Genomic DNA, 21407 nt, shown 5'->3' with positions numbered 1-21407 from the left:
AATGCTATCTTGTGGACATTAATTCTGTAATATAAGTCCTTTAGACCAAAACTGCCAACAGACATCATGCTGAAAATATCTGATACAGGACAATTGGTATTTTACCTTAAAGCTGGACTTTGAGAATCTAAATGAAGGGATAGTTCACCCAGAAATGGAAATTCTCTCACCGTGTACTCTCCCTCGTGTTGTTTTAAACCCATATGCTTAACCTCCGTCTTAACTCTTCTGTGAAATGGAAAAGAGGTTTTAAAGACCGTGCTTTTGAGCATACAGACCATGGGTTGCCAAGTTCTGAACAGGACAATAAATCACTATGAAAGTGCCAAAAAGGTCCTTGAAGTGATAGTTAACCCGAAAAAGAAAATTCTGTCATGAATAACTCACTGTCTTGTTGTTCCAAACCTGTATAAATGTCTTTGTTTGAGTGATAACAGAGGAGGATATTTGGACGGATGCTTGTATCCAAACTATTTTTGGACCCCATTGAGTACCATAGTTGGAAAAATGACAATATTAGTTCTTCAAAATATCCTATTTTGTGTACAGCAGAGCAAAAAAAAATCCAATTTATTTTTCCTACTAATGGTAGTCAATGGTGGCCAAGAACTGTTTGTTTATGAGCATTCTTCCAAATATCTTTCTCTGTTCATCAGAACAAAGAAATGTATAAAGATTTGGAACAACTCCAAGGTCAGTAAAAGATGACAGACTTTTGTGTTTTGGGTGAACTACCCCTTTGAAAAGTCCCAAACAAAGGTTATCTAAAGCCATGTAGTAGCTTCAGTTAAGAACAATGAAATTATTTACAGAAAATTATTTTCATTTGTTTGTTTTCCATATTTAAACTTTTAGGATATTCATTTTTCTTAGCTTGACTTGAATGACAAATTGCCTTTGTTTCTAAATATTAGCCGTGACAATGTCAGATTTTCACTACACAAGTATCAAGCCCAAAATAGTTAATGATAACAATATTATCGTGATATCTGTAGAACCTAAAAAATATGTTGTATATACTGATATACACAGATGTAAACATTTTTAGATGTTTGTTTGTGTTTTTTGGCCAATAACACAAAGCTTTTATGGCAAAGTTATATTAACTTTATACCAAATTCAGTTACTAATATAACAGTTTTTTTCCACTGGTATATTGGGATCATGACACGTGTTCTTCTCAGATTATGTCAAAACAACTTGAACTTCAGTCTGTTCTTTGCACACAGAAAATTGTATGGCTTGGAATAGCAATCACTATATCAATTAATTTTTTTGGTGATTAATTGTTCTTTTGGAAGCTTGACAAGCCTTGATCACTGCTGCTTTTATTCAATACAAAGAAGCAGAGTCTACTTTCTTCAAGATATCTCCTTATTGGGTTTAACACAAGAAAGCCGTATTAGTTTGGAACGACATGAAGGTGAGTAAATGATCCATTTTGGGAAAACAAAAACAGTCGTATCAGTGTGCTAGGAAGCATACGCCTGAATCGGGAATGTTTTTGTTGTTATTGAGGTGTGATGACTCGGCATTAAAAACTGATCCCTGCACATGCTGTTTTCCTTTCAGCAGTCTCCCATAATTCCTGCATTCTGTCCCCTGCTTCTGGATTTCATATTGTAAGTGTTGCCTTTAAACATATAAAGAGGCCATGAGTGTCCCTGAGCAGTCTGTCAAACCCATGAAAATTCCAGCCTGAGAAGAACAGAACATAATTATGTACAAGCAGAGCGCTATAAAGCATTGGACAGGCTCGGATTCATCACAATCATCCTATAGTAAATGGAGCCCTGTTAAGAAGCTAATAGCTCTGTAAACATGCATGTGCGATCTGAACGCTTCAGAGCAGCCGAACCTTCCTTCTCAGAATGTTCATACTGCATGCCATGCGATACATTCTCATTCAGGACCATTGTTCTTATTGTGAAGCTTGTATACATATCATAGTTTGTATGATTGTTCTGAGGCTCGCATCACTGAATCCAGACGAGAAATGTGATGTTAAAGGGCAAACAAGTGTAACATTACAGAAGATTGGTCCAAGCGTCTCATTCGGGAGGCGCGCTTTGTATTTGTTGTGCATGGTGATGACCATGGGCCGGCATTCTGTCCTGAAAAATATAGAGGTTGTTGCTGGCAGCGATGGCGATGATGTTGTCTTTGGGGTGCCAGGCGGTGTGGAGGATTTTCTTGCGGAAGTCCAGACTGTCCACGCTGACGTCTGTCTCTTTCCTCTTCCTCCCCACACACACCCGTCGTGGCTGCAGGACCGCCCTGCGCTTACACAGCTCCCGGCTGGCCTCCAGAGTCACATCGCGTCGGCTCGCTCGATCAAACATTCGGAAGTAGTTGTTGTAAGCCCCGGTCATTATAACGCTGGGGAGGAAGAGAGAGATTGAGAGAGAACAGATGCATAGCAGCTGACTCCTCTTGAGTTATGTGTCAAAGGTTAATTCCTAAGGAAGAGGGCTCACCTGTCTGTTCCGTTCCAAGCACATTCAAACTTGTCAAAAATACAGTCGCTCTCATATAAAGAGCACAGTTTGCTTTGCAAGTAGTCGTGGACCTAAGAAAGAAGGAGGTGTGTGGTGTTAAGTCAGGTTTATTTAAGGTTAAAGCTGTTAAAACTTTTTTGGATGTAAACAATCTGCATTAAAATTCAATATTGATACCAATATTGAGCAAAACTTAAACAAACAATGTTTAAAATAGCCTCCTTATTTGACCACGATTCCCCAAATGTAAAGATTTAAGTTAATTTAGTTTACTAAGGTTAAAACTTTGAAAATGTTTCTGTTCATTGAAATCAAATTAAATATTGACCTACATTTTTTTTTTAATTAAACAAAGGAAACATTGACTCTAAAATAAACTAAAATAAGTTAAAAACACTCAAATTATAATAATAAACAAAAAATAAAATTATAAAATAAAAATATTTTTGAAATAAAAAATATATTGAATAAATATAATAAAAATATAATTATACTAATTAATTTTATATACCAACATAAAAATAAACAAATGAATTATAATATGACCAAAGCTTATACCACAATTGCTAAAAATAATCAAAATGAACCTTGGTTAAAAAAATATTCTATATATAAGCCAATTTAAAGTATTAATAAACCAAATAAGTCTTAAATCAATACTATAAAAACTCTGATAAAGATAGATAAGTGACCTGCAGTTTTGTGTTTAAAATAGAGATGGCAATAGAGAGGCAAAAGAGCTTTAAGGTAAATTGTGTTTCGTATACAAAACAAAAACATAACAAATGAAAATATTTTTTTATAACCATACAATAACAGGAATGTTAATAAATGCTTATTTATTGGTGTAAAGGCCATGGTTTTATTTCTTAACTAAAGCTTAAATTCAAATCAAATATAGGCCTAAATATTATTTGAAAAGGTTTAAACAAAATTTTGCCATCGAAATTAAATAAGATTTTAAGTCTGAGGCCCCTAAAAACTAAAACTGAAAACACTAAAACATAAAATAAAACAAAGCACAAAATGACATACAATAAAAAAGGCTAGGCGTCTGTTGAATATGTATATTAAAAGGTTGTACTATACAGATGGACATGGAAGTCCAACCACACGTCAATTTTGTGCGTCCACAATTTTGTCCAACCACACATCAAGATGTTTGTGAAAGGAAATATATTCCTGTGGTTGTCTCCACCCTTGGCTGATGATTCATTTACTTCTGTTTTCTTTGAGCTGGCCAAAGTGAAGTAACATTGTACTACAGCAGTACCTTAATATGTGATATAACCATGGTTCTCTGCTACTTTTTTTGTTACTGTGCCAAACACATTAGTTTTGCACTGAGAGCCTAAAATGTAAACAGATCATTGTGTGAATGTAAGTCTGTATGTGTGAGTGAGTGAGTAGGTGAGAGACCTGGTATGTTTCCACTGGTTTATTTTCCATGTTGATGTCCCAGACTTTAACGGTGAGGTAATCTCGGGTGAGCAGGTAGCGACCACTGTGACTAAACTTTATGTCTGACACCGAAGAAACAATCTCTGAGAGGAACGATCGCCGAGATGGATCCACGGCCTCTTCAAACACTGATGCATATGCACATACACACACACACACACACACACACACAGTGTTACATTATAAAACACAGTAAGTTTAATATAAGTCGGGACATAACTTAAGTTAATGGCTTGGGAAAAATACTATGTTTGTACAACATGTGTTGATCCAGGACCACACCCCTCCTCTGGCAAAATCAACTGGTGTTCAATGCATTGGTGCAGCTTACATTTGGCATGTTGGTCACAGAGAGCGCGTGCTCTCATGTCACAGAGGCGCGTGGTTCCTGTGCTGCTGCCGAAGGCCAGCAGGTGGCAGTGGAGAGGGTGAAATTCTGCCACTGTGATCACCTCGCTCAAATCCTCCATGTTTTCTGGCTTCAGATCTACAATATCTGATATCAATTCACTGAGGATATCCAACACATGAGGATTTATATCATCCCAAATTCATAAAATAAATCTTTACTCACACTTTCAACAAAAAGCACCATAGAAAAATATTTCGGAACATCGCAGCTGGTCACCAGTATGTGTTTTTGTGGATGGTTCCCTAGAATAATCTTCACCGGCAAGACTGCATTTGCCTACTGTGCCGGTACATTCTGAATTAAACAAAGTGCATACTTCTTAAATGTTTGATTAGCATAACATTTGAATAAAGTATGTCACAATACGGGAAAAACAATAACAATATAACTTTTTAGCATGCTGCCGTTTTGTCCATACTACTTATTCTGCATACTTATACTATATTATATAGTAGGCTATGGAAGTGATTTCGAGTAAAGGGTTTTTTCACTAAGAATGCCATGCTGGATGATCAGTCTGACCAGATAAAGGGCTCACATGACACGGAAAACGAATATTATGGTTTGTTTAAGGTTACGATTTAAGGTTAATAACGCTGTATTTTCCTTTTTGTATGTGCAGATTTGTTACAAAGCTCATCGCTCTGAAAGCGAGGTGTGCTATGATTGGCCAGTTAACCAGTGCGTAGTGATTGGTCGAATACTGCAAGCATGTGACGGAAATGTAACGCCTCTTACTATGTTTGGAACATCAGGTTCCAACGCAATTGTACTGACAGGTATGCCCACCTTACTTGGGTAGAGCATTCGCTTTAAATAGAATGCATATTTTGTTTCCGACACTTAATTTTTTGTGATTTTATCTGTTTAATACATGGATGGGCAACTTATAACACACCAAAGACACAAAAAAACAAGTTTTTGCACCATATAACCCCTCTAAGTTTACCTAGTGAACAGCATTGCTATGGTGGTCCACCATCTTGACCAGCATCCTTTTTGATGCGACGAGTATAATCATTACTTACTCGAGGACGTAAAAACATTTCAGACCTCTCCTATCACATTAACCGGGTCTCATATGGGGAAGGATACTGAAGCTGCGGTCAGTGATGCTGAGGTGCCACAGGTTGATCCTCAGGTCATCGGCGGACAGGTACGTCTCACAGTCGCTGTTGATGCTGATGGAGTTGATGTGATACGCGTGTGCGTTTGCAAAAACTCGCCGCGGCGTCGCTTCCACCAGCAGATCCATCGGCCGCAGGACAGGAACCTACATGAGCACACACACACAGATCCTGAATAACAAGGTTTCTGAAGCCAAGCAATGAATTTTAACAAAGCTGTCATGCAATTTTGTTTAATAAAGGTATGACTGTATGCTCACGTTCGGTTGTTTTATTATTGCTGTAACGCACCTGTAGAGTGGTGATAGTAGACAGATCTTTCAGTCTTCCCTCCTCATCTCTGAGATTGTAACCTTCTGCTCGCTTGTCTCTCTCACTCACCTTCCACAGCTTTATGGTCTTATCTGAGCGAAAAGAAACACAACACCTTTTCTCAAGATTCAGCTCTGTGTGTCAGAATTGTGCAATTGCTATAAAATATTTCAGCTGTTACCATTGGTGGAGAGGAGGAAGTGGGCGGGGTTGTGTGGAGGCAGCCAACGAATCTTATTTATTTTCTCCTCAATCTCCAAACTTTTCAAGTAATCAAACTCGGGTTCATGACTCTGAAATGTACTATAAACATTATATTCACCCTGGAAGAGAGAGGTGGAGGAATAACAAAACGCAACGGGATTAAAATGAATACAAATTATTACTTATCTAAAATAATTCATTCCTTCTTTTTTTGCTGCTTTATCTCTTAACATGGTTGAATAAGGTAAAATATTACAAGACCCGATTGAATTATTACATTATAAAATTTAAATGCAAGTTTAGTGCCTGTTAGCTTTGAGGCCATCTGTACTCAGAACATACTCATAAAAATTAAAGTAAATTATCATTACATACACCTTAATAATATAAGGCCTTCATTTCCAGAAAATAAAATGGTCCAAAATAATTGTTCTCAAGGGCGGAAACAAAAATGGCCTCATAAGGTTCTCACTATAGAGGAAAAATTCTCCTCCTAATAGCAAGCAGCAATTATGATTCGTCTGGAAAGCAACATAAGCAAAATACTTTTGGCTTAAAAACAAACAATCAGCCCCTTGATATGTACCTGGTACAGTTGAAACACCTTTTTCAAAAAGAATATGTCAAAATAAGAAATACAATTTGAAGGCATTTTATAAAAAGAGGTAACCTGTGGTTCTCTCTGGAAGATGACAACCCTCCCACCCTTATCTCCTGTGGCCAAGAACTCTCCTGTCTGGTTGAATTCCACCGTAGAGATGACATCAGCTGAATCAAAAGAAAAATACATCTTGAACAACAGTGTGCACTATAGTGCCTTATTATATGTACATTTTATATATACATGTATATAACACTACCTCTACTTACTATATTTTCCATTTGCACAAGTGTTCATATAATCTGTTAATATGTATATTCTACTGTATACAACCCTTTACATTGTCTCCTATATGTTATTATCCCCCATTTTCTGTACAATAGTCTTCATTTTATATATGCATATTTTAGAATCTTTTAGACTGTAAATCTTATTATTTTGTATTGTCGTTGTGTTGAATGTCTGTATTAGAAGCTTCCAACACCAAATGTCAACAACATGGCAACAAAGTTCTTCTGATTCTGAACTAAACAGCATTACAATGCTAACAAAATACCTAATGTTTCTTATTATCTTGAAGCGGTCTTGATCTTAAAGTATGCCAGAATTTCTAAAATTAGTTTCATACACAAAAATACAAAAACAAATACAAACCTTTTCATTACAAAAATAAATATTATTGATTAAAAATGTCTTTTAAATGGAAGAATAGTGAAAAAAAGTTATTTTTAAAAATCATGTCAGGGTGAAACCCCATGAAACTGCTTGTTAAAATGTCGGGAGAACATTTCTGCACATTCTAGGCAAAATGTTACTGAATATTCACTGAAGATGGTCGAAAATAACACGTTTGATTTTTTTAGTTTAGGCTATCTGCAACACTTTGTTTTACAGTTCCCCTCACGTATAATGTAAAACATTACAAATACGGTAAAAAGACATCAGATTACAGAAAAAGACTGCAAATTTACAAGAAAAACATGTATCGTACATGAAAAAAAAGTTATTTAAAAGTTTTCATAGGATTTTTTTTTGTGTTAGTTGTATTGACTATAAATTCTGCATAATTACATGTAACTAACCCTTAACCACACCCTAATCCCACTCGTAACCCTGTAGTAAGTACATGTAGTTAATTATTATTACTCAGTACTTACATGTTTAGTAACACTGTAACATAAGACACTCAAAATAAAGTCGCTATATAATTCTCCTATTTCCCTGTGCTATTCCACAGTTTATTGTTCTAAAAGGTGGAAAAAAGTACACTTTAAAACTTTGCTGTAGTTTTTGCAGCAGGTTTGCCAGTAACTGACTGTAGATTGAATTACTAAATATTTTTTCCAAGTAGAATTGTTTTCACTTAATTTAATCAAAATTAAAACACTTAACTTTTGCAGTGTTACTAGCACAGAGTTCCTCTTGTTTTCTGTAAAAATATTTAAAACTTCTTAAATTACAATACATTTACATAAAAAGAAAATTGACCCGAGATATTAAGTCTTGTTTTATGAAGGAAAAATATATAAACTAGGTAACTTTATGCTTAAAACAAATAAATATACAGTAAGTTACTGACAAACCTACTGCAAAATTACAGCAAAGTTTACAAGTGTAACTTAGACCAGTAGTGTATTTGAGAAGGATAATTCATCTGTTGAATTTAATATGAAATGTATTCAATTATTGTAATGTGCTGTCCGAAAAAAAAGAGGTTAAACAGCAGTAGTGTTGTGTCCAAACAGTTGACTTGTAGTGTAGACACATAACAGTTTGCATAACTGTGTATGTGTGTGTAAATGATACCCTCTGTGTAGTCTGGCTCCAAGACCGCGAGGTCTGAACAGAGAACTGGACTCAGCATTCTGGGACAGAACCACGGGCGGGGCTGCAGATCTACCAATCCTGCAAAGAGGCGGAGTTTCATGATGACCAAAATAATGTAAGTGAAAGACTTGTTACGTGTCAATGGTGTTGAGATGTCTGAGGCACATCAAACAGACAATTGACATGATCAGAGACTAACCACAACTGTCAGTATAGAATTATCAGTATATGTCAGTATAAACAACAGATTGTGCCTAAAGCTAATGCCTCTGAGATATACAAACAGGATTATGTTGCTCACTTGTAAACAGTCACGAAAGGAAGACAAGAAGTGATGTAAGAGGTGAAATTTACACTTAAAAACACACAAAGAAAAACTGTCACATCCCTTACCTTCTGTCACATTGCTGTGTTAGCCCTTGTATTCAGACGCTGATATATTCATGCGGTTCCATTGCTGAAAAGGCGTGTGATGAATGAGCAACACGCCATCCATTTTTCATCCATCAGCATCCGCTGAAAAAGCTTCCAGGCAAAAAAGCTTATTCCACTCAAACATAAACTACACCAAATGATAGAAGAAACACAGGCTGGATGTCCAGCTGGCAGGCATCTACAATCAGAGGAGTCTGCCGTTCCATTCATTCCTGTTGTGTTTTCCTGAACACAAATGACAGCTGGACTTGTGCGTAGGCATACTGATGTTTGTGCAGAAGAATGAGGGAGGGGAACAATTCAATGTATTCTGCTGCATAGACTCCTCCCCTGTAGCTCAACACATTGAGTGAAAGAGAGAAAGGTCTCGAGTGACATGCACTTGCCCAATCATTTTACTTGTCAGGAAACTGTGGCCAATAGGAGAGCAGCTCAGCATCATTTCCAGCAACAACCCCCCACCCAGGCCTCATATGGACACAGCTACAAGAGGGGTTGCCTGGTAACCGCATCTGTCTCTGAAAGTAGACCAAGAGCCTGGGAGGCATGCAATTGGTTACATAAAGATGTGAATCCTCTATGCTGTTGACATGTACATGAACTGTATTTGTGCTTTACAAAATGATTTGCTTACATGCGCATGCGCACATATGCACATCAAGTGTACATATAGGCTACATAACCTATTGTATTGTAGATAATAGAAATGCGTGATATGCATTTTTACCTCAAAAGAAAAAAATCAACCTCATGTGTATTAAGGCGGAGTTAATTAGTCAATTTTATGCACCTACACGTGCTCTCGGAAATTCAATAGTTCCCACACCCACAATAGTAGAGTCTCTTCTCGATGAAACAGTTTGATGAAAGTGAAAGTTACAAATCCGAGGACAAGCGCAACATCACGGTAAATCATTCGATATAATCATTTCTTTTCTTTCACCGTGAACTTTTTGCAACCTGAGAAGAGCTTAATGTGTTTGTTAAAAGCTAGACGAGGAGGTTGAATCGCATGATGGTACAAATCAAAAAGATGTTAGTTTAACATGCGTTGCATTGTAATCACCTCGAGTATTTAAACACATGTTTACAAATGTAGCGGCTCTTTCTGTTAACATTCTGTAATCGCATTTCTTTTCAATTATATACAGGTTTATTACAATGTATGAATAAATTGGGTTTCCTTGTGATAACTTTTTCGTTGCCTCGTAATAACTCGTATTAACGCTAAAATATTGCAAGAGAAGGTAAACATTCTCTTAAAAGGGAACCACGGGCATGGAGAAATGTATGATACTTTGTAAAAGCCTTACAGCCATATCATTTGTCGTTAGAAACGCATCCAATAGTTTCATTTCCTAAAAAACCTATATGTAATGCTCATTTTAACCTTAGGGGGTCGCCGTTTTCTTTTACGATGATGACATCTGGTTGTACGCACAGTAGATAGACACAGTTTCTGTGATATTATTTTGGGGTATTATGACTCTGACTTGAACAATGTTTGTTTTATTGTGAATTTAATTTGTGTTCTTTGTAAATTTTACATACACAAATGTAAATTCGCCAATAATAAGCCATTATTTCTGGTATTCCGAAAAGATCTTAAGTTATATCTGTATTCTATTTCACCTTTTTTAAATAAGAAAACCATTGAAACGATTTCCGTTTGTAAACACTTTAATTTATATACCGTAACTGATGTGTAATTTAATTTCTTACCCTCATGTTTGGTTTGTTTTAATTTGTATTTATTTATTTATTTGACTTTTTTCTTCTCTTTTACCTTTGTACATTTCAATCTGTTCTAATGTTCTATGGTGATGATATGGAACATACTTTTTACATCCTGTATTCATTGTATACTTTGAATATGAAAATGTTTTAAGGTACTAAGTTTTAAATGTATGTGAACATGTCTTTCTATAGTATTTCTTTGAAGTTAAATACAATTTTAATAAAAAGGACAGTTTCTGTAGATATAAGGTGCTTGTAAGATAAAATATATATATATAAACAATGCTAAAATAATAAAAATAAAGACGCTATTTGGTCCTTTTTTGTAAACATTTCTGTCATTTTTATATTGACAGAAAGTCAAGTTAGCATTTTAGCCTTTCCTGTTTCATGCCACAAAGCCAATGTCTTTTTTGGAATGGATTTTTAAGATAAATGTCTTAATGTCAATTTAGGATATTTTTACGTTTTATTAAACAACCTAAAACATACCAGTCATAACCCATTCATGATTTTTAAAAGCTGTACCGTGTCTCACAAGTAATTCAACATGGGCACAAATAAGACACATAAATGGGCTTTTAAAGTTTGAAAGAATTGTTTGTACTCCAGGAAATAAAATAGATGCTTTGCAGTTTATTAATCCTCTTGCTTTAAACCAATCCATAGCCACTATCCCATTAATATTCCATTCCATTCCATTTTCTACCGCTTATCCAAACTACCTCGGGTCACGGGGAACCTGCGCCTATCTCAGGAGTCATCCCATTAATAATTTATTAAAATTTGTATTACTCCAATCTTTTAGAATTAAAGAGAACAGAGACACATAGTGCACTAAATGTTTATCTGACAGTAATGAAAAGATGTGAGACAATAACATGATACTCTCTCTATGTTTATAGATATCATAACCCACTGCCATCATGATAGCCTCTCAAGTTTATGAGGAAGAAGTCTCAAAATTCCTGAAGATCAAGACCAAGGTTTTGGGGGTAAACTACAATGTTCCAAAATAACCACGTAGTAACTGTAGTTAAACACCAGTAACCGAGTGTGTAAACTTTGGTTCCTTGTCAAGTACAAGGGTGCTTCATTATTCCACGTGAAAAGATTTCCACCATAGCGTCAGCTACCGAGGGAATGTTTTCTTCCAATCTCTAAGGGAGCCAAGTTTACGTTACTGAAGTAAAACTGTGTAAATTATCATTCTATCATTTGTCTTGCAGGTATTGGAAATATTGGTGGGAATCGTGGCATTTGTTTGTGTACTCTTGAATGGGTTATGGCCTCTTATTGTGGCACCAGTGTTGGTAAGACTTTTATGTGAAGTTGAACGTTGGGGTGACTATGTGCATTGATTAAATGATTGTTTAATTTTCTTGTAATTTCCTTCAGTACATTTTAACAGGATTTCTAACATTCTTGGCTGCAAGCAAGCGTAACCTGTGTCTGGTAAGTCTGTATTTAAGCTTTCTTTTTTTCTATTTTGGAGACATACTAAAGGAAAAGGTCATCCAAATGTGAAATCTCAAATTAATTATTTTCCCTCATGCCATCCCAGATCTATATGACTTTCTTTAGTTTAACAGAAATGCTGTCCTGTTATTGAATCTAGCTTAACATGTTGAAGTTCAAAAGCACATTCATTCAAGTAATCCAAATGTTTCCAGTGCATTAATATGTCTTATTGCAAACACCCGTCATTATATAAGAAGCATATTTGCATGAATTCAGTCATGTGTGAATAGAATATAGTAAAGTCTTACATTGTCTCATAACCGGTGCCAAATCGATCAATGTATAATAATAAAATAAATTGCTTAAGGGCAAGTTTCTGGTGACTGTTTTCTAACCAAAACTATCGTATTATAGGTCAGAACGTCACAGACATTCAGCTTCATTAATATTTTTGTAACCACTTTCCCCTTGTTTTGGTTTGGCCTTATTTTCTTTTTTTGGGTAAGTGTGATTCCTTCAAAAATGTTTACAGCTGTACACTTACAGTATATATTGATAGTAGAACTGTTTATACAGTTTTGATCCGGCAACTGATTATTCTCTTTATCCTGATTTAGTTTTTAATTCCCAATCATCCGGTCTTTTCTGCTCCCTTAGAATGTGTCTGGCATTGTCCTTATGGTCAGTTGTATTCTGGTCTTGGTTTTCTCTGTTGTTGTTGCTTCAACTTCTTGCTCATGTTGCTACAGACCAAAGGTAAAATTCACAAAAAGTTCACACACATTCAAATTAAAATATACACAATCAAACGTCAATCTCTCTCTCTCTCTCTCTCAGTCAAGAAGTGTTGCTGTCAGTTACATGAGCGCTGCTGTGCATGCCAACAGTGTGGGGCTTTTGAACCAATCAGACCCCTCTGCTTCACCTCATCCTGTTACTTCAATCGTGTATATCCTGCCGTCTGCACCTCCACCAAACTACAGTCCGACTACATCTGCACCTCCAACGTATTACAGTCAAGATTCAACTGCACCTCCAACTGACTACAATTCAGTCCCGACTTCACCCCCACCACCTTATGCGGTAATAATAAAGGATTACTATATTATTAAGTCATTTGACTAGAATTTTGCTGGTGAACCGAGGCCCACTAACTAGACCAGCAAACCAGTAGTAAACAGCATAAACCAGTGGGTCCACGTGTCAAGATTGTCTAAGTAAAAAAACATTTCGTTCAAACTTAAATGTTTTATGCACCACTTTTAGTGTGCATTGTTTAATGAGCTTCCCACAATGTAATGTAGTTGTAACAAAGCTCAATAAAAGGAACGAAGGAGGCGGGAACCGGCAGACATTAAAATAACGTTTTAATATAAATCATATCAGCCTGTGGTCCCTCACGGCCGAGCGCCGGCGAACAAAACAAACCACAAAACAAAACAAAAACACGGAAGTAAAACATACATACAACCATTAAACATGTTCGCGTCCCGGTCCTCTCTCTTCGATGGTCCGGTCGCTCATTCTCTAATATACTCCCGATCTCCTACGTGATTTAAGACCGGAGCGCGCCCAGCTGGTGCTCATTAACAATTACTCACCAGTCGCGAACCACGGTCTCGCCCCGCCTACTCCACTACTGTAGTCTTTATGCAGATGATATTATTTAAGGAGCCAACAACAATTCTGATCTTCATAAATTATCTTTTTTCATATTAAATTGACTTGCATAAAAACAAACATGAAGTGTATTAATTGTTTTCTCCTGCAGAGTTGTGCACTCCAGAACAAGACGATTCAATCAACCACCACGTGAAATAAAATAACATGAAATGGGGAGGTAAAGACCATCTGCGTCTGGGATTTTTCTAAGGCAAACCGTACCAACCCAGTACTACTTTTCGTAATTTGACTGAAATATCCTTTCTTAACCTGTAATGTTACATTTTGTCATACCTGTACAATAAATAACATAAATCCGCCCCCTTGTTTCCTTATTCATTATCCCATTTCATCAGTTCACGCCCTTCACATGTTGCCCTCCTTAGCCCCGCCCCCTTGTTTCCTTATTCATTATCCCATTCCATCAGGTCACGCCCTTCACCTGTTGCCCTCCTTAGCCCCGCCCCCTTGTTTCCTTATTCATTATCCCATTCCATCAGTTCACGCCCTTCACCTTTTGCCCTCCTTAGCCCCGCCCCTTGTTTCCTTATTCATTATCCCATTCCATCAGTTCACGCCCTTCACCTTTTGCCCTCCTTAGCCCCGCCCCTTGTTTCCTTATTCATTATCCCATTCAATCAGGTCACGCCCTTCACCTGTTGCCCTCCTTAGCCCCGCCCCCTTGTTTCCTTATTCATTATCCCATTTCATCAGTTCACGCCCTTCACCTGTTGGCCTCCTTAGCCCCGCCCCTTATTTCCTTATTCATTATCCTATTCCATCAGGTCACGCCCTTCACCTGTTGCCCTCCTTAGCCCCGCCCCTTGTTTCCTTATTCATTATCCTATTCCATCAGTTCACGCCCTTCACCTTTTGCCCTCCTTAGCCCCGCCCCCTTATTTCCTTATTCATTATCCTATTCCATCAGTTCAAGCCCTTCACCTTTTGCCCTCCTTAGCCCCGCCCCTTGTTTCCTTATTCATTATCCCATTCCATCAGGTCACGCCCTTCACCTGTTGCCCTCCTTAGCCCCGCCCCCTTGTTTCCTTATTCATTATCCCATTTCATCAGTTCACGCCCTTCACCTGTTGGCCTCCTTAGCCCCGCCCTTTATTTCCTTATTCATTATCCTATTCCATCAGGTCACGCCCTTCACCTGTTGCCCTCCTTAGCCCCGCCCCTTGTTTCCTTATTCATTATCCTATTCCATCAGTTCACGCCCTTCACCTTTTGCCCTCCTTAGCCCCGCCCCCTTATTTCCTTATTCATTATCCTATTCCATCAGTTCAAGCCCTTCACCTTTTGCCCTCCTTAGCCCCGCCCCTTGTTTCCTTATTCATTATCCCATTCCATCAGGTCACGCCCTTCACCTGTTGCCCTCCTTAGCCCCGCCCCCTTGTTTCCTTATTCATTATCCCATTTCATCAGTTCACGCCCTTCACCTGTTGGCCTCCTTAGCCCCGCCCTTTATTTCCTTATTCATTATCCTATTCCATCAGGTCACGCCCTTCACCTGTTGCCCTCCTTAGCCCCGCCCCTTGTTTCCTTATTCATTATCCTATTCCATCAGTTCATGCCCTTCACCTTTTGCCCTCCTTAGCCCCGCCCCCTTATTTCCTTATTCATTATCCTATTCCATCAGTTCAAGCCCTTCACCTTTTGCCCTCCTTATGGTTCTTTTGTTCCCCTCCGATTTACTGCCCCGGTGTTTGCTGTCCTGTGCTGGATAGTGTTGTCTTCATCTCCGTCTTGTTCTGTTGGCCCCTGGGCTGTCTTTAAGTTAAGTTTTATTTTATTAAAGTCTATTGTTCCCCCCTCGAGGGACTTTGAGTTATGTTTTCTCTAAGTTTTCTTCTGAGAGCTGTCTGCACTTGGGATCTGTTTCCTGTCAGTTTCATGACAGACGGATGCTGCACACTGGTGGTGCTTGAGGAGAGACCCTTCCTTATATGGATGTAAATGCCTCATTCCTTCAGCCTATGGTGCACATAAAACATGGACAGCAGACACCTGTGGAAATGAGCTTAGATTTAAAAATGATAGATCTAATCTTACAATATTTCACATAGCTTAGACATAATATAAATGCTTGTGATTCAAGAGCTTTAGAAAAGTGTTGTGTGATGAGGCATTATTTGGTAGTGATGATGAAACGCGACATCAAATGTTCATCCATCAGTGTCCACCCCAAGGCATTGTGTATAACCTACTAACTGTGGTGTATCCTTATTAGATTAATATTTACACCTGCTTTAAGTAAGTACTCTGAGCACTATATTAACACGTACATCTATACTTTGTTCATTTAGAATATTAGTATAAGCTAATGCACACGCCAGCATAATTTAGGCTAACTTTATCAGGAAAGCATTGCGTTACACCCGTCCGTCCGTCGTCTGTCTGGAGGAAAGTGGAAGTAAAAGTTACATCGACTGGCACGCGAGATTGGCAAGTAAACCTAAATCATTAAGTTTATTTCAGATTTCTCTAAAACTGCTGATTATAATGAAGTTTGTTTAACACGTGGTAAGATTTTAGCTGGACTACTGCTAACGCGAAATGCTAAATAAGTAACGTTAGATAATATGGTGGTGAGACATCCTAGATCAAGTGGGGCTGTGGTTTTGTTATTGACGTTAACTGCTTTAAGTCTTAGCCTAAAGTAAACTAGACGAATGTTGTTTTTTATAACTAACCGCAATAATGTGCGTTGCCTAGCTCGCAAAACTCGACTGTGGTTTCGATTGATTACCAATTGTTTTACCGCTTTACTACTCATATCTGAGTTAAACTTTGGTTATCGTTGTCAGACATTGTTAAATATGAATACAGACCCCCTCGTGGTTACCGTAATAAAACCAAAGGCACAAACACAACGAACTTATTTACAATAACAACGTCAAAAACCCGGAACACGCGCCGTGCTAGTTATGCAGTCATTTAGCACTCGACTACATTCAACAGTTTTTCAAATATAGAACATAAAACTTCATTTGATAAAATCCCCATTTTAGAGGATGAAAGTGAACTGAGTTGTGATGTCCTGACACTTAATGATTTAAACTCCCTTCTCTAAAAAGATAGAAATCACCACCAAAGTTTAAATGGATTTAATGAATATAATGGCAATTGTATTGGTTTTAATGGAAAATATAATGCCCTTTGTGGGCCTATAGTGATGTTAATGGTTTATATATTGGTATTGATTTTTACCAGGGCTGACAGTAAACAACATATCAAAACCCGCTGACATCATGATAGCTTACCCTTCTTACCAGGAGCTACCATATGAAGTCTCTGTATTCCTGAGGACAAAGCCACAGATATTTGCGGTAAGACACACTTTTCTAAAACAATCATATGGTGTTACTATAGTAAAGGTGCAGTAACAAACACTGCATTCCAGTTGTGTTCTTTCGTCAGAAGTTTATAAACACCTTGCAGAATCTGAGAAATGTAAAACAACAAGAACAAGTTATATCACACAACATAAGTCCACAGCACAGAATAATAACTATTCCTCCACTTCTTTTCTTTCATGTGGATATCTGTTCGCCAGTGACTGATATTGAGATTCATCTCTTTACACACTGAGGACAATTAACAGACTCATACACAACTATTACAAATGATACAAACATTCCCTGATGCTCAAGAAGACAACATGATACATTTCAAAAGTCAGGTAGATGTAAACCTCTGAAAGTAATCGTTGGTGACATTTGTTATTATTTTATCTTCTGGGAAACATCTATCTTTATAGCTTCTGAAGGGCATTATTACATGAAAAAATAAGTTATTGAAAGTGATAGTTCACACAAAAATACAAATTCTCTCATCATTTATTCACCCTCTTGTCATTTCAAACCTGTATGACTTACTTTCCAACGCAGAAAACAAAAGAAGATAATTTGAAGAATGTTGTTAACTGGCCCCCATTCACTTGCATTGGTTTTGTGTGAATGATGACAGAATTTTCTTTTTTGGGTGATCTATCACATTAAGCTGCTCACCCAGTTCTAAAGTTGACATCCACGTGACTTTTAAATGTATCATGTTGACCTCTTGAACATTAGGAAATGTTTTATAATAGTTGTGTAGGCTGTTGGAAGTGTCTCACATGTCCTCTGTGATGGATCTCAGCACCAGACAGTCAAATACGCAGAAAAGACATTGTGGATTTACTAATGGATCTAAAATGCCGATTTTCCCTATTTGTGATGTACATTTAATGTCCTGGATCGAGGCGGACTCTATCCACGTGAGATTACCACTACACTCGCTCTTCCTTCTTTCACATCCTAATCTGTCCTCCCATGTGATTGGCCGCATTGTGTGCCCATCCAAATAAAGTCCCGCCCCTACCTGCGGGCTAAAGATTCGGCTCTCCCTGATGGGAGTTGGCTCTTAAAGAATCGGCTCTTAGAGCCGGCTCATTCGCAAACGACACATCACAAGTACACTAAATCAATGGGAGAGATTCAATTTGAGTGACAGTAAAACTGACCAATCATGTGATTTTTCTAAATGGGTGGTTGCTTATTTCCGCCATCTGGGGAGTTGTTCACCAACAGTCTTGTACAGCAGAAGAAGCACACAAAGTTGGTTCGCTAACTGCCAAAATACTGCAAAAGAAGAAAGTCCGTAAAACGTCATTCAAGAAGCATGTGGAAAAAGGTTGTTATTAAGTCTCGGAAAAAAAACGAGAAAAGCTGATAAACGTTGTTCAACACAAAGTAATTTGATCTTTAAGTTTTAAAGTTATTTATGATTTATAAGGCTACCGTGCCTCAATTTATTCTGGTTGCTGATGTGCACATTTGTTTATGATGATTAACTTTAGTTTTATTTGAGACGAGCGATTTTGACTGGTCAGTGTTAAATTGAACATATTTTGCATATTTGCTTTTATTCTGCATAACAGATACATAAACTGTAAATTTTCTACGGTCAGTTCCATACGTTTAGTTCAATGTAACGTTGCCAGTTTAATATTAGGATTTATTATAATCATAGTTTTTACGCCGGTGAATGTAGCGCCGGTTTTCTTTGCTGAGATCTCTCTCATGAAGTGTCGCTCTTTAAACTGGCATTGTGTACGTAAGTCTGTGTTGGTTTTATGATCAGACTGGGAGGCAGTGTCTGTCATGCGGTCCATTATTCCGTTGAAGAGCAAATACACGCGACACGCCGATCAAAATGCTCATGATTTGTATTTGTATTGCGTGTTATTTTGGTGATAACTGTCTTGTTTCAAGTCTGGAGTAGCATTGTCTTATCATGTGGTAAGTGTGATGGTACAGTGATGTATTCTCACTTCTATATGAAAGCACTGTAAGGTAAAATACCTTATCGTACCGTGGTAAGTGTGTGTGTTGGTGGGGGTTGTGTTGCGCGTGCACAGAGGGACAAGGCTGAAACGTCAAAATATACAGTATAAATATACAGACTTTTTATAAATGTAATTATTATTTTGAGTATATGTGAACTTTAATATAAAGTTAATTGTTTGGAAAAGTACTAACTTTTCTTTTTTAAATTCCCCTTACAAAATTCTTACATTGTCAACATTTTCATTGAAGCATAACATTTTCATGGTTTCAGATGACATTTATTTTGCATATTATGATTTGTCTTACAGCTTTTGGAAATGTTGGTGTCAGTAATGATGATGGGGCTTAACATAAATACTTCTCAATATTTCTTACTGCCATTTCCAGTGTTTGTAAGTCATTTCTTTAAACATTGCTATATAGTAATTTACACTTTTGTGGCCATCAAGTTAAATTCCTCTTGTTTTCTGCAGTTCATTTTAACAGGATCTATAATAATGTTGGCTGCAAGCAAACAGAAAGTTTGTCTGGTGAGTCTAAATTTCACATTTTATTTTCTATATTTGAATGAGGTGGATGGGTTTGAATGTCACAAGTTAGTCACATGAGACAAGAGTTTGCATGTATATTTGTCTCTGTCATGTTAAATGCTACTGAGTGGGATGCGTTGTTATATAAAACGTTTTATTGTGTTTTCTAACCAGATCTACTTTATTGTAGGTGAAAACAGCACAGGCTTTCAACTACATAAATATTGTAGTTCTTACTATATGCTTTCGCTTCCACTTGGTTTTCACTTTGGTAAGTGTTGCATAAAATTCCTGTTTTGAAGATCAGATCAAATTGTATTGTTAAAATTGCCTAATGTTATTATTCTTATTCAGTGTTTGATTCACAATCATTCCTTCTTTACTGTTCCCTTAGATAATGGGTGTGATTGGCATTATCCTTATAATCTGTGATGTTCTGGTCTTGATTTTCTCTATTGTAATTGCCGCGGCTTCTTGCTCATGGTGCTGCAGGTCCAAGGTAAGAGTTGCTCAAATGTGTTTTTATCCCAACACACAGAATCTCATGAAATGAGGTGACAGTTTTTCTCTGGTGTCTCTCGCAGTCAAGAAGTGTTGCAGTCAGTCACGTGACCATCGCAGTGCCTGCCAACAGTGTTGGGCTTTTGAACCATTCAGACCCCTCTGCCTCTCCTCGACCTGTTACCTCAGTCATGTATGTGCTGCCAGCAACATACGGTCAAGTCCCGTCTTTACCTCCTCCAAACTACGGCCCGATGACACCTGTACCTTCAGCGTATTACAGTCCAGTTCCGACTGCACCTCCGGCTAGTTACAATGGGTTCCCAACTTCTCCTCCACCTGCCTATGACCAGGTAATGCTGAGCCATTTCAAGTCATTAAGAATGTCAGCAAATAAGCATTTGTGTGATCAGGGTTGTCTCATTGTGACATCATATTTACACAGGCTTCTGTGTTTTTCCTTCCGCAGTTACAGACACAAGAGAATCAAATTCATCAATACATGAAATGAGATTCATTTTTGAAAACTTGTATATAGTTTTTTTTCAAAGGGTATTAAAATGTGGTGGCTTGTCTTTTTTATGTTTACACTGTTACATGTTAAAGGGAAACTGTACCTATCAGTACAACTTTTTGTTACGCGTTTGTCAGTATTTTTTGATACAATTTATAAGGTAAAGCATTTGTTATACAACCAGTTAAATGAAAAGTTGATGTTAAAGCCTCAATATGTTAGCAGACATATTTCTATGACGGTAATGTATGCCTCATATTCTGATATCGCCTTTTGGTCAATAAATCTCTAGTTAACTCATCACTGACTTTTTTTGGTTTAAATTGCCATGCAACTATTACTTCAACTCAGAGGTCTGATTCAGACCAAAACTGACAGCATTCAAAGACCGAAAATAAACGTAATGACATGCATTTAAGGAAACATGCAACTCTTGTTTCCTTGTTGTACGTACAGTTGATATAAAAAGATGGATCATATAGATAGACAGTCACAGAATTGGATTTTCTGAAGAAAAGCAGAAATGGCAAGAGACTCTTCAACAACTATCACAAAACGTGTGGGGACATGTGTTGTGATCACTCTTTTTTCCATGAAAGTGTACTGGAAAGGTATTTCTTCACAGGTACTTAAAAGTAAAAAAAAAAAACCCAACGAGTGCAACAAGAAATGCACAGGTACAACATACGACTTGTCACATACTGCTGATTTTACTACTGTAGTTTATGTCAAAAATATGGGACGATTTTAGTTGAAGGGACTCTAACTCGACGCATGCTTTAGTTCAACAGC

General features: G+C 37.3%; 3 protein-coding genes across 8 annotated transcripts; 2 read left to right on the top strand and 1 right to left on the bottom strand.

Moving 5' to 3' along the window:
• Nucleotides 1-69: 69 nt before the first annotated feature.
• On the bottom strand, nt 70-8971 carry ppp2r2cb (protein phosphatase 2, regulatory subunit B, gamma b). The gene is made up of 10 exons (XM_056770367.1): nt 8836-8971; nt 8422-8520; nt 6685-6782; nt 5992-6133; nt 5790-5902; nt 5467-5644; nt 4291-4455; nt 3918-4087; nt 2478-2569; nt 70-2379 (listed from the first exon to the last, which is right to left on the bottom strand). The coding sequence occupies exons 2-10, from the start codon at nt 8477-8479 to the stop codon at nt 2052-2054; spliced, it is 1344 nt and encodes a 447-aa protein (XP_056626345.1). The 5' UTR covers nt 8480-8520; nt 8836-8971; the 3' UTR covers nt 70-2051.
• A 709-nt stretch (nt 8972-9680) lies between these two features.
• On the top strand, nt 9681-15484 carry LOC130438446 (uncharacterized). Of its 2 annotated transcripts, XM_056770374.1 has the most exons (9): nt 9681-9784; nt 11520-11609; nt 11844-11927; nt 12013-12069; nt 12490-12576; nt 12733-12831; nt 12913-13158; nt 13847-13915; nt 15468-15484. In XM_056770374.1, the coding sequence occupies exons 2-8, from the start codon at nt 11541-11543 to the stop codon at nt 13889-13891; spliced, it is 687 nt and encodes a 228-aa protein (XP_056626352.1). In that variant the 5' UTR covers nt 9681-9784; nt 11520-11540; the 3' UTR covers nt 13892-13915; nt 15468-15484. The 2 variants fall into 2 exon arrangements, with proteins under 2 accessions (XP_056626352.1, XP_056626353.1); XM_056770375.1 differs by lacking the exon at nt 15468-15484 and having other exon boundaries at nt 13847-14057.
• A 110-nt stretch (nt 15485-15594) lies between these two features.
• Nucleotides 15595-20915, top strand: LOC130438445 (uncharacterized). 5 transcript variants are annotated; one of them, XM_056770368.1, is made up of 10 exons: nt 15595-15993; nt 16954-17069; nt 17297-17422; nt 17831-17998; nt 19379-19462; nt 19544-19600; nt 19791-19871; nt 19995-20099; nt 20185-20454; nt 20571-20915. In XM_056770368.1, exons 3-10 carry the CDS (start codon nt 17366-17368, stop codon nt 20610-20612), a joined length of 864 nt encoding a protein of 287 aa, XP_056626346.1. In that variant the 5' UTR covers nt 15595-15993; nt 16954-17069; nt 17297-17365; the 3' UTR covers nt 20613-20915. The 5 variants fall into 5 exon arrangements, with proteins under 5 accessions (XP_056626346.1, XP_056626350.1, XP_056626348.1 ...); XM_056770372.1 differs by lacking the exons at nt 17297-17422; nt 17831-17998 and adding an exon at nt 16101-16189 and having other exon boundaries at nt 15706-15993; XM_056770369.1 differs by lacking the exons at nt 17297-17422; nt 17831-17998 and adding an exon at nt 16101-16185 and having other exon boundaries at nt 15707-15993.
• Nucleotides 20916-21407: the final 492 nt, after the last annotated feature.

Source organism: Triplophysa dalaica, chromosome 16 (assembly GCF_015846415.1).
Source record: "Triplophysa dalaica isolate WHDGS20190420 chromosome 16, ASM1584641v1, whole genome shotgun sequence".
NCBI lineage: Eukaryota > Metazoa > Chordata > Actinopteri > Cypriniformes > Nemacheilidae > Triplophysa > Triplophysa dalaica.
Note: the sequence above shows the minus strand (reverse complement) of the source record. Positions and strands in the feature narration are given on the sequence as shown.

Bases quoted from the DNA above. Each gene is read 5' to 3' on its own strand.
- LOC130438445 (XM_056770368.1), top strand. From the start codon at position 17,366: ATGATACAAACATTCCCTGATGCTCAAGAAGACAACATGATACATTTC. The intron at 17,423-17,830 runs GTAGATGTAAAC...GTTTTATAATAG, and splicing joins TGATACATTTCAAAAGTCAG to TTGTGTAGGCTGTTGGAAGT. The intron at 17,999-19,378 runs GTGAGATTACCA...TTTGTCTTACAG, and splicing joins TCGAGGCGGACTCTATCCAC to CTTTTGGAAATGTTGGTGTC.
- ppp2r2cb (XM_056770367.1), bottom strand. From the start codon at position 8,479: ATGCTGAGTCCAGTTCTCTGTTCAGACCTCGCGGTCTTGGAGCCAGAC. The intron at 6,783-8,421 runs GTATCATTTACA...CTTTTGATTCAG, and splicing joins GGAGCCAGACTACACAGAGG to CTGATGTCATCTCTACGGTG. The intron at 4,456-5,466 runs GTATCCTTCCCC...AATTGATATCAG, and splicing joins CATCACTGACCGCAGCTTCA to ATATTGTAGATCTGAAGCCA.
- LOC130438446 (XM_056770374.1), top strand. From the start codon at position 11,541: ATGATAGCCTCTCAAGTTTATGAGGAAGAAGTCTCAAAATTCCTGAAG. The intron at 11,928-12,012 runs GTAAGACTTTTA...AATTTCCTTCAG, and splicing joins TTATTGTGGCACCAGTGTTG to TACATTTTAACAGGATTTCT. The intron at 12,070-12,489 runs GTAAGTCTGTAT...ATCGTATTATAG, and splicing joins GCAAGCGTAACCTGTGTCTG to GTCAGAACGTCACAGACATT.